General features: G+C 36.7%; 1 protein-coding gene across 4 annotated transcripts in view; it reads left to right on the top strand.

Annotated features, from left to right (window-relative positions):
* UTRN (utrophin) overlaps positions 1 to 12824 on the top strand; it is a 507070-nt gene that overhangs the window by 198195 nt on the left and 296051 nt on the right. For all 4 annotated transcript variants that reach the window (XM_082730779.1, XM_082730780.1, XM_082730777.1 and 1 more), the window contains one exon: positions 6116 to 6295. In XM_082730779.1, coding sequence (XP_082586905.1) covers positions 6116 to 6295 — 180 coding nt within the window. The remainder of the gene's footprint in view (positions 1 to 6115; positions 6296 to 12824) is intronic.

The following is a 12824-nucleotide window of genomic DNA, read 5'->3' as shown; positions in this document are numbered from 1 at the left end:
TGTGTCTGTTTTTATGCCAGTACCATGCTGTCTTGGTGACCACAGCTTTTAATAAAGCTTGAAATCAGGTAACGTGATGCCCCCAGTTTTATTTTTGTTTTTCAACATTTCCTTAGCGATTCGGGGTGTCTTCTGATTCCATACAAATTTCTGGATGATTTGCTCCAGGTCTTTGAAGAATACTCTTGGAATTTTGATCGTAATGGCATTAAAAGTATAGATTGCTAGGCAGTATAGACATTTTAACAATGCTTATTCTTCCGATCCAAGAGCATGGAATGGTCTTCCATCTTTTTGTGTCTTCTTCAATTTCCTTCATGAGTGTTATGTAGTTCCTCAAGTACAGATCCTTTACCTCTTTGGTTAGGTTTATTCCCAGGTATCTTATGGTTCTTGGTGCTATAGTAAACGGAATCGATTCTCTAATTTCTCTTTCTGTATTTTCATTGTTAGTGTTTAAGAAAGCCACTGATTTCTGCACATTGACTTTGTATCCTGCCACGTTGCTGAATTGCTGTATGAGTTCTAGTAGTTTGGGGGTGGAGTCTTTTGGATTTTCCATATAAAGAATCATGTCATCTGCGAAGAGAGAGAGTTTGACTTCTTCATTGCCAATCTGGATACCTTTTATTTCTCTTTGTTGTCTGATTGCTGTTGCTAGGACTTCTAATGCTATGTTGAACAAGAGTGGTGAAAATGGGCATCCTTGTCTTGTTCCTGATCTCAATGGGAAGGCTGCAAGCTTTTTCCCATTGAGGATAATATTTGCTATGGGTCTTTCATAGATAGATTGGATGAAGTTCAGGAATGTTCCCTCTATCCCTATACTTTGAAGCGTTTTAATCAGGAACGGATGCTGGATTTTATCAAATGCTTTTTCTGCACCAATTGAGAGGACCATGTGGTTCTTCTCTCTTCTCATACTAATTAGTTCTATCACATTGATTGATTTGCAAATGTTGAACCATCCTTGTAGCCCAGGGATGAATCCCACCTGGTCATGGTGGATAAACTTTTTAATGTGCTGTTGGATCCTGTTTGCTAGGATCTTGTTGAGAATCTTAGCATCCATATTCATCAGTGATATTGGTCTGAAATTCTCCTTTTTGGTGTGGTCTTTGCCTGCTTTGGGGCTCAGGGTAATGCTGGCTTCATAAAAAGCGTCTGGAAGTTTTCTTCTGTTTCAATTTTTTGAAACAGCTTCAGGAGAATAGGTGTTATTTCTTCTTTGAAAGTTTGGTAGAATTCCCCAGGGAATCTGTCAGGTCCTTGCAATCACATAAAAAAATGGGCAGAAGATATGAACAAACACTTCTCCAATGAAGACATACAAATGGCTGTCAGACACATGAAAAAATGTTCATCATCACTAGCCCTCAGGGAAATTCAAATTAAAACCACATTGATATATCACCTTACACCAGTTAGAATGCCAAAATTAACAAGACAGGAAACAACATGTGTTGGAGGGGATGTGGAGAAAGGGGAAACCCTCTTACACTGTTGGTGGGAATGCAGGTTGGTGCAGCCTCTTTGGAGAACAGTGTGGAGATTCCTCAAGAAATTAAAAATAGAACTTCCCTATGACCCTGCAATTGCACTCCTGGGTATTTACCCCCAAAATACAGATGTAGTGAAAAGAAGGGCCATCTGTACCCCAATGTTTATAGCAGCAATGGCCACAGTCGCCAAACTATGGAAAGAACCAAGATGCCCTTCAACGGACGAATGGATAAGGAAGATGAGGTCCATATACACTATGGAGTATTATGCCTCCATCAGAAAGGATGAATACTCAACTTTTGTAGCAACATGGACGGGACTAGAAGAGATTATGCTGAGTGAAATAAGTCAAGCAGAGAGAGTCAATTATCATATGGTATCACTTATTTGTGGTGCATAACAAATAGCATGGAGGACATGGGGAATTAGAGAGGAGAAGGGAGTTGGGGGAAATTGGAAGGGGAGGTGAATCATGAGAGACTATGGACTCTGAAAAACAATCTGAGGGGTTTGAAGTGGCGGGGGGGTGGGAGATAGGAGTACCAGGTGGTGGGTATTATAAGGGCACGGATTGCATGGAGCACTGGGTGTGGTGAAAAAATAATGAATACTGTTATGCTGAAAATAAATAAATTTAATTTAAAAAAAAGCAAAGAAAGCAAAGCAAAGGCATCAAACTTTCTTTTTGTTTAAGTTTTTCAAGAAAATAATATCTTCTTTTACAATACAGTTTGAAAGCTATTATTTTCTTATTAATAACTTAAGTCATGTAAGCTAATTGAATGACATTTGTACAGTGTAATGAAAAAAGACGGAAGCAAAAATCATTTCTACTCAAAGAATACACTGTTTTTGTTTGTTTTTTATAGGCACATATAAACATGAACAGACAGAAGCGTTTAAAAATAATTATATTGTTTCTAATGTTTCTTAACCTTGTCTTAAAAACTTTTATCTTTTATCTTTAATATTTTTCTTTACCTACAGAGGTTTTGTATCACACATTGGAGAAGTGTAGTATTTTATTGGTTTTTTAAAATTAAGCCATTCCTCTATTCATATCCATTTAAATTATTACCAGTTTCCACTATTGTAAAAAATGCTGTGATGAATATACTTGAAGCTAAATCATAGCATATATTCATGATTATTTCTTGAGGATAAATTCTTAGACTTAAAAATATTTTTCAAGGGATATATCCATTTAAAATTCTTATACACATTATAAAATTGCCTTTGGAAATGTTATACCCATCAACTGTGAGTGAGAATTCCTGCTTGCTCAAAGGTAGGCAAATATCATGTTTTGGTTATTTAATTGTAACATTTTCCAAAGTTTAGAGGCCTTTGTATATCTTTTGACAAAACTGCCTTTTTGGGGCACTTGGATGGCTCTCTGTTAAGGATCTGACTCTTGATCTCCGCTCAGGTGTTGATCTCAGGGTTGTGAGTTCAAACTCACATTGGGCTCCACACTGGGCATGGAGCCTACTTAAGGAAAAACTACCTTTTTGTAGTTTTGACCGTTCTGGTCTTTTAATTTAGAACTCTTTACCTACCCCAATAATAAATACTTAGTGTGTTGTGGGTTGTTTCATTTTTCTTTTCGTTTTTTGTTTTGGTTTTTTGTTTCCTTGCCTCTGTAAAAAAGTTTCCTTTCTGTTCTGTATTTTTTAAAACTACCATATTGTATATTTTTTAAAGAATAAAATTCATCTTTTTCTTCATTGTTTCTGTCTTTAGTGCTTCTTAGAAAGTCCAACTCCAAGGTTATATAATTCTTTACTTACATTTTATTCTAGCTCTTTTGTAGTTTCATCTTTTACCTTTAATGTTTTAATCCTTCTGGGCCAATAGTTAACTGTTTATCTCAGCACTATTTATTATTTTTTCCTTTCTGATTTGACATGCTAAATTCATATATTCTTTTTACCTGTTGCTTTTCTCTGTTTTCCACTTTACTTATCTGACCCTCTGAATTGTTCTTCAACTGTTTAACTATATGGCTTCATAATATATTTCAACATGTAGTTAACAGATTCTGTCTTTAGGTTTCTGTTTTGTGTGTGTATGTGTGTACTCATATAAACTTAAAATATGCTAGTCTGAAGTTATTTTAAAAATTCTCTTAGAAAATTTGGTTTGAATTTCCATAAATTTATAAATTTATTTTGAGGAGAATCAATATCTTTGTTATAAGTCTTCTTAGTAAATGGTATATTTCCTTTTTCTTTCCAATTTTTTTTATATTACTACATAATGCTTTGGGTTTTTCTTTCAAAAACATTATGTATGTATGCAAAGTTGTTTATTCCTACATATTTGTTTTTATAGGTATATAAAAAGTATGCTTTTTCTCTTTTATACTAATGACAGCTTGTACATCGGCGATATGATTTTCACATATTTAATTTTTAATCATCTATTTGTGTACTCACATCAATTCCATTCAATTAGTTGATTCTGATTATATTTTAAGGTAAGGACTTTTAAAACAGTGTAAGATTGTCTCTTCTGGTACTGTTCATTTTAAGATTCCCATTTACTCTTATTTCAGGTTTGAAATAATGAAGATGGTAAATACAAATTACGAATTCACAGCACATTCTCTTCATTAGAATAATCAAATGAGACATCAGTATGGAACATAACCACCCACTTTTTCAGTGTTGTTTTCAGATTTAAGAGACATTCATATTTCACAACATTTTAATGTATTTGCACTTAAAAACTATGTAAAATTTTTTGAATGTAGAAATTTAAATAGCATTTTCATTCCTGAACTTTAATAGCATTTTTATTCAGTAGCGTAAATATTTTTTTCATTATAGTCATTTTCTTTACAATACAGTCTATTAGTGTAGATAGTTGTGTGCACTGTTTACATTTAATTACTTGTAGTTAATTGTTTCGTATGGTTCTTTTTAAAAATACTTTATCTATTTGAGAGAGAGAGAGAGAGAACACACGCACGCGCATGTGTACATGCACCCAGAAGCAGTGGGAAGGGGTAGAGGGAGAAGGAAAGCAGACTCCCTACTGAGCAGGGAGTCCAACACAGGACTCAGTCACAGGGTCCTGGGATCATGACTTGAACCGAAGACAGATGTTTAATGGACTGAGCCTCCCAGGTGCCCCTATTTTATATAGTTTTTTTTTTTTTAAGATTTTATTTATTCATTTGAGAGAGAAAGAGAGAGACAGAGCACAAGCAGAGGGAGAAGCAGAGGGAGAAGCAGGCTCCCCACTGGGCTGGGAGCCTGATGTGGGGCTCGATCCCAGGACCGGAGATCATGACCTGAGCTGAAGGCAGATGCTTAACCATCTAAGCCACCCAAGGGCCCCTATTTTATAAAGTTCTTAAAAGACTGTTCTAGTCAATCAGTACATTCCCTGTGAAGGTAGATAGAAAGTCTTTACTGCAAAGAGCTTGGCTGTGTTTTTTTTTTTTTTTTTTTTTTTTTTAAACTCCCTTCTGGAGAAGAACATTTAGAAGAAACATTTTAGTGCCTTTATAAATATACCAGTATTTGATATGGCCAAGTGAATGTTTAAACCTTGACTCATCTGGGAATTTGTAATTTTTATGCCTTCCAAAATGTAATTTAATGATGTGAGATTAAATATAAATGAGCTCTTGGAAATGATTTGTTTAAATGTTGGCTAAAAAAGGTACAATAGCAGTGGGGTAGATATGCTCATGTTACTTTTTGATTTTAGAACTTTGTAGTTTTAATTTTGGAATCCAGCATTTTTGCTGTATTTCTCTGAGTACACGTCTTGCCTGGTCGAACCTTATGAATGTGCAAATCAAGGTATCACTATACCACCCAGAGTATTATCTTTGCATATGGCCACTATATGACTACAGCTTAGACATGCTAGTTCTCCTGTGATTTAGCTAAGATGAAATATTTTTTATAATACTAATACAACAGATTATATATTAAGGCACCTAATACAGGATGTTATCCTTCCAAATAAATGTAACACACATCAGTAGTTTCCTGTAGTGGCCCAGAAGATAAATTCATTATAAAATTTTGAGAATTGTAACTTCTGGGATAGTTCTGCTTTGCCAGGTTATAGTTACTGAACATAAAATTGGTTATGTCTAAAGCTATGATGAAGATACTTGGTGTTTGTGTGTAATAAGTAGCATTTGTACTTAAAATTAATGAAATGATTACCTTTTCACAACCGAATTTGTTACTTTTTTATATTTGCATAATTAAATATTTTAGTTTTTATTAGGAAGTTAACTCTCAACTTGCAAATTGGTTGTGGAGTTTTGGAAACCTCTGACATATTGTGAATTATCTAAGAGAGTCATGGACTACTACACATATGTAGAAGAAAAGTTTTTAAAAAATTAAAGTTGTGTAAACTGGGTTTTATCTGCAAGTGCTGAATCACTGAATTTTACCCCTGAAACTAATACACATGTGTTAACTAACTTGAATTTATGTGTTTTTTGTGTTTAATGTATTTTTATGTGTTTTAATGTGTTAACTAACTTGAATTTAAATAAAATCTTGAAACAAAAAGAAAAACAAAAACCTTTCATAATGTTTGGAAAGATCAAGTGGGTCTTGGTATTTTTCTTTTTTAGAATATTCTGAAGGACCTGGAAAAGAGAAGAGCTGATTTAAATGCCATCACTGAGAGCAGTGCTGCCCTGAAGAACTTGATTGAGGGCAGTGAGCCTGTTTTAGAGGAGCGGCTCTGTGTGCTTAACGCCGGCTGGAGCCGAGTCCGCACGTGGACGGAGGATTGGTGCAGTACGTTAATGGTAAGTTTCGGGGAGAGTTTAACAGTGAAGTCTTTTCTCCTTTAATTATTTAAAAGCCGATACAGCTTTGATTAGAATCATAAATCCTGTTTTCTGTGTGTCACAATAATGTTTTGCTTCAAGTGAATTCATTTCATTAGCCTACATGTTATTTCTTTTTTTTTTTTTTTTAAAGATTTTATTTATTTATCAGAGAGAGAGGGGGGCAGAGAGCAAGCACAGGCAGACAGAATGGCAGGCAGAGGCAGAGGGAGAAGCAGGCTCCCCGCCGAGCAAGGAGCCCGATGTGGGACTCGATCCCAGGATGCTGGGATCATGACCTGAGCCGAAGGCAGCTGCTTAACCAACCGAGCCAGCCAGGCGTCCCTATTTTTTTTCTTTTGAAAAGATAGTAACTAGAAAGAGTTAAAAATGTCTCTGTTAAGCAGTAGACTATTTGTGATATCCATATAAATATATACATTAAGATCTTAGTAAATGTACCTCATTTGTTATATTTTAATGATTCTATATTTAATTTTTATGCAATCAGTGATCATGTAGATAATATTTGTAATGTTCTAATAATAATGGCATACTAGCATATGATGGCCTAAGTAATAATTTTGACTACTAGGGGGATGACATTGGTGAAGTCACTTAAATGCTCTTTAAACCTCAATTTGCTCATACATAAAATGGACAGCATTTTAATTTCTACCTTGTACGGTTTTTATGATTATTATGTGAGATGAAACATGGATATTTGACTCTATAACTATACTTAAAATAATCAATGTTAGATATATTATTATTTATGCTAATTATTAAAGGTTATTGTTATTAGTCTTTGGTTATGCCACTGTTAATTATTTCATGGAAATAGTGATGATTTAAATTGCACAGTAGTTTTCTGTCCATCTTATACTAACAATGAATATATGGCAACCTCCCTTTCTCTTCCTCTATAGGGTGTTTCATTTATAAATTATTATTTCGTTTTGTTATATCTAAGGACTTTTTCCAAATTCATAGAATTACTGGGTAATAAATAGAGACAGAGAAAAATAAATTATTGTGCTTTGGAACATTTACTGAAATCAGTCAGAATGTGCAGGGCATTGAAACTTATGGCTCATATCTTGATCTGTCAGCTTTTATTTTTTAATTTTTTATTTTTTATAAACATAATATATTTTTATCCCCAGGGGTACAGGTGTGTGAATCACCAGGTTTACATATTCACAGCATTCATCATAGCACATACCCTCCCCAATGTCCATAATCCCACCCCCCTTTCCCCACCCCCCTCCCCCCAGCAACCCTCAGTTTGTTTTGTGAGATTAAGAGTCACTTATGGTTTGTCTCCCTCCCAATCCCATCTTGTTTCATTTATTCTTCTCCTACCCCCTTAACCCCCCCATGTTGCTTCTCCACTTCCTCATATCGGGGAGATCATATGATAGTTGCCTTTCTCCGATTGACTTACTTCACTAAGCATGATACCCTCTAGTTCCATCCACATCATCGCAAATGGCAAGATTTCATTTCTTTTGATGGCTGCATAGTATTCCATTGTGTATATATACCACCTCTTCTTTATCCATTCATCTGTTGATGGACATCTAGGTTCTTTCCATAGTTTGGCTATTATGGACCTTGCTGCTATAAACATTCGGGTGCACGTGCCCCTTTGGATCACTACATTTGTATTTTTAGGGTAAATACCCAGTAGTACGAATGCTGGGTTGTAGGGTAGCTCTGTTCTCAGCTTTTTGAGTAACCTCCATGCTGTTTTCCAGAGTGGCTGCACCAGCTTGCATTTCCACCAACAGTTTAAGAGGGTTCCGCTTTCTCTGCATCCTGCCAACACCTGTCATTTCCTGACTTGTTAGTTTTAATCGTTCTGACTGATGTGAGGTGGTATCTCACTGTGGTTTTGATTTATATTTCCATAATACTGAGTGATGTTGAGTCATGCGTCCATTGGGCATTTGGATGTCTTCTTTGCAGAAATGTCTGTTCATGTCTTCCGCTCATGTCTTGATTGGATTATTTGTTCTTTGGGTGTTGAGTTTGCTAAGTTCTTTATAGATTTTTGGACACTAGCCCTTTATCTGATATGTCATTTGCAAATATCTTCTCCAATTCTGTTAGTCATCTTTTGGTTTTGTTAACTGTTTCCTTAGCCATGCAAAAGCTTTTGATCTTGATGAAATCCCAATAGTTCACTTTTGCCCTTGCTTCCCTTGCCTTTGGTGATGTTCCTAGGAAGATGTTGCTGTGGCTGAGGTTGAAGAGGTTGCTCCCTGTGTTCTCCTCAAGGATTTTGATGGAGTCCTTTCTCACATTGAGGTCCTTCATCCATTTTGAGTCTATTTTCATGTGTGGTGTAAGGAAATGGTCCAATTTCAGTTTTCTGCATGTGGCTGTCCAATCTTCCCAACACTATTTATTGAAGAGGCTGTCTTTTTTCCATTGGACATTCTTTCCTGCTTTGTCAAAGATTAGTTGACCATAGAGTTGAGGGTCTATTTCTGGGCTCTCTATTCTCTTCCATTGATCTATGTGTCTGTTTTTGTGCCAGTACCATGCTGTCTTGATGATGACAGCTTTTTAATAGAGCTTGAAGTCCAGAATTGTGATGCCACCAGCTTTGGCTTTCTTTTTCAATATTCCTTTGGCTATTCAAGGTCTTTTCTGGTTCCATATAAATTTTAGAATTATTTGTTCCATTTCTTTGAAAATAATGGATGGTATTTTGATAGGAATTGCATTAAATGTGTAGTTTGCTTTAGGTAGCATAGACATTTTCACAATATTTGTTCTTCCAATCCAGGAGCATGGAACATTTTTCCATTTCTTTGTGTCTTCCTCAATTTGTTTCATGAGTACTTTATAGTTTTCTGAGTATAGATTCTGTGCCTCTTTGGTTAGGTTTATTCCTAGGTATCTTATGGTTTGGGGTGCAATTGTAAATGGGACTGACTCCTTAATTTCTCTTTCTTCTGTATTGTTGTTGGTGTAGAGAAATGCAACTGATTTCTGTGCATTGATTTTATATACTGACAGTTTACTGAATTCCTGTACAAGTTCTAGCAGTTTTGGAGTGGAGTCTTTTGAGTTTTCCACATATAGTATCATATCATCTGCAAAGAGTGATAGTTTGACTTCTCCTTTGCTGATTTGGATGCCTTTAATTTCCTTTTGTTGTCTGATTGCTGAGGCTAGGACTCTAGTACTATGTTGAATAGCAGTGGTGATAATGTACATCCCTGCCGTGTTCCTGACCTTAGTGGAAAAGCTTTCAGTTTTTCTCCATTGAGAATATATTTGCGGTGGGTTTTTCATAGATGGCTTTGATAATATTGAGGTATGTTTCCTACACTTTGAAGAGTTTTGATCAGGAAGAGATGCTGTACTTTGTCCAATGCTTTTTCAGCATCTATTGAGAGTATCATATGGTTCTTGTTTTCTTTTATTAATGTGTTGTATCACATTGATTGATTTGCAGATGTTGAACCAACCTTGCAGCCCTGGAATAAATCCCACTTGGTTGTGGTGAATAATCCTTTGAATGTACTGTTGAATCCTATTGGCTAGTATTTTGGTGGGAATTTTTGCATCTGTGTTCATCAAGGATATTGGTCTGTAGTTCTCTTTTTTGGTGGGATCCTTGCCTGGTTTTGGGATCAAGGTGTTGCTGGCCTCATAAAATGAGTTTGGAAGTTTTCCTTCCATTTATATTTTTTGGAACAGTTTCAGGAGAATAGGAATTAGTTCTTCCTTAAATGTTTGGTAGAATTCCTCTGGGAAGCCTTCTGGCCCTGGGGTTTGGTTTGTTTGGAGATTTTTTTTTTTTTTAAGATTTTATTTATTTATTTGACAGAGAGAGATCACAAGTAGGCAGAGAGAGAGGAAGGGAAGCAGGTTCCCCACTGAGCAGAGAGCCTGATGTGGGGCTCGATCCCAGGACCCTGAGATCATGACCTGAGCCGAAGGCAGAGGCTTTAACCCACTGAGCCACCCAGGTGCCCCTGTTTGGAGATTTTTGATGACTGTTTCAATCTCCTTACTGGTTATGGGTCTGTTCAGGCTTTCTATTTCTTCCTGGTTCAGTTGTGGTAGTTTTTATGTCTCCAGGAATGCATCCATTTCTTCCAGATTTTCAAATTTGTTGGCGTAGAGTTGCTCATAGTATGTTCTTATAATTGTCTGTATTTCTTTGGTGTTAGTTGTGATCTCTCCTCTTTCATTCATGATTTTATTTATTTGGGTCCTTTCTCTTTTCTTTTTGATAAGTCTGGCCAGGGGTTTATCAATCTTATTAATTCTTTCAAAGAACCACCTCCTAGTTTTGTTGATTTGCTCTATTGTCTTTTTGGTTTCTATTTCATTGATTTCTGCTCTCACCTTTATGATTTCTCTTCTCCTGCTGGGTTTAGGGTTTCTTTCTTGTTCTTTCTCCAGCTCCTTTAGGTGTAGGGTTAGTTTGTGTACTTGAGACCTTTCTTGTTTCTTGAGAAAGGCTTGTACCCCTATATATTTTCCTCTCAGGACTGCCTTTGCAGTGTCCCACAGATTTTGAACCGTTGTGTTTTCATTATCATTTGTTTCCATGAATTTTTTCAATTCTTTAATTTCCTGGTTGACTCATTCATTCTTTATAGAAGGATGCTGTTTAGTCTCTATGTATTTGGGTTCTTTCCAAATTTCCTCTTGTGTTTGAGTTCTAGCTTCAGAGCATTGTGGTCTGAAAATATTCAGGGAATGATCCCAATCTTTTGATACCGGTTGAGACCTGATTTAGGACCCAGGATGTGATCTATTCTGGTGAATGTTCCATGTACAACAGAGGAGAATGTGTATTCTGTTGCTTTAGGATGAAATGTTCTGAATATATCTGTGATGTCCATCTGGTCCAGTGTGTCATTTAAGGCCTTTATTTTTCGAGCCTGGCTAGAACCTTGAGAATCGTCATTCTGAACTCTAGATCTGACATATTACCAATGTCTGTATTGATTAGGTCCCTAGCCTTTGGTACTGCTTCTTGTTCTTTTTTTTTTTTGTGGTCAGTTTTTCCGCCTTGTCATTTTGTCCAGATAAGATTATATGAAGGAGCAAGTAAAATGCTAAAAGGGTGGCAAATACCCCAGAAAAATATGCTTTAACCTAATCAGAAGAGATCCCAAATCATTGGGGGGAGAAAAGGGATAAAAAGAGCTTCAAAAAAAAAAAAACAATTAAAAAAGAAAACGAATAAAGAAAAAAATATAAAAAAGAAAAAAATATATTTGATAAACTAATTAAAATACGTTAAAAAAGAAAAGGGTAAAAGTTAAAAAAAATTTAGCAGAAGAAGAAAAAAAATTGAAAAAAAAATTAAATTAACTGCAAGAGTAAAGAATCATGGAGAGAAAGCCTTGAGTTCCTTGCTTTGCTTTCTTAGCGGAATTCTCTGGAGTTCCGCTGCTCTCCTTGGTATTGAACCTGTGCTCCTTGGTAGGTGACCTTGGTCCTGGCTGGACTTCTTGTGGATCTTATGGGGGAGCGGCCTGTTGTAGTGATTCTCAAGTGTCTTTGCCCCAGGCAGAATTGCACCTTCCTTTCCAGGTGCCAGGTTGAGTAATCCGCTCAGGTTTGCTTTCAGGAGCTTTTATTTCCTGAATGCTTTCCGTAGTTCCGGAGGAGGGGAAGGAAAATGGCGGCCTCCCAGTCTCTGGCCCGGAGGAGCCGAGAGCTCGGGGTCCCACTCCTTAGTGCGCCCTCAGAAAATAGCGCCCAATCACTCCCATCTCCCTGGCCTCCGGCAGTGCTCTGAGCTCACTGAGCCTGCGACCGGTTCAAGGTAATCCCCAGCTGTGAGCTTACTGTCAGCTCTGTCTCTGTAGCCAGCTTCCCTATTCTAATACCTGCAAGCTCTGTGACACTCAGACACCCCCGATCCTTCTGTGACCCTGTGGGACCTGAGGCCACACTGACCCCGCGTGGGCTTCACCCCAGTTTAGCCTCTATAGTGATGTCCCTCAGCAGAACAGACTTTTAAAAGTCCTGATTTTGTGCTCCATTGCTCCGCCAGCCGGCCCCTCCCACCGCGGTCTATGTTCCCATCCCTTTGGATTCACTTCTCCGCCAGTCCTACCTTTTAGAAAGTGGTTGATTTTCTGTTTCTAGAATTGCTGTTCTTCTTCTCTTTGGTCTCCCGTTGGATTTGTAGGTGTTTGCAATCTTTAGATAAGCTATCTAGCTGATCTCCTGCTAGCTGAAGTAGTCTCAGCCTGCTTCTTCTCTGCCATCTTGACTCCTCCCCTGATCTGTCAGCTTTTTATCCAGAGTTCATTTGCAGCTTATTACCTGAAAACTTGGGTAAATTACTTTAATATTGTTACATCTTAATTTCCCTGTCTATCAAATCAGAATCAAAGAACATATCTCACAAAGTCATTAAATGTTAAATAAAGAATATGAAATTCTTGGTTCATAGAATATGTTCATTAAATATTTTATATATTCATTTTTACTGTAACTAACTGTATTCTACAATCTCACA

This window comes from Mustela nivalis (genome assembly GCF_964662115.1).
Source record: "Mustela nivalis genome assembly, chromosome: 5".
Taxonomy (NCBI): Eukaryota; Metazoa; Chordata; class Mammalia; order Carnivora; family Mustelidae; genus Mustela; species Mustela nivalis.
Note: the sequence above shows the minus strand (reverse complement) of the source record. Positions and strands in the feature narration are given on the sequence as shown.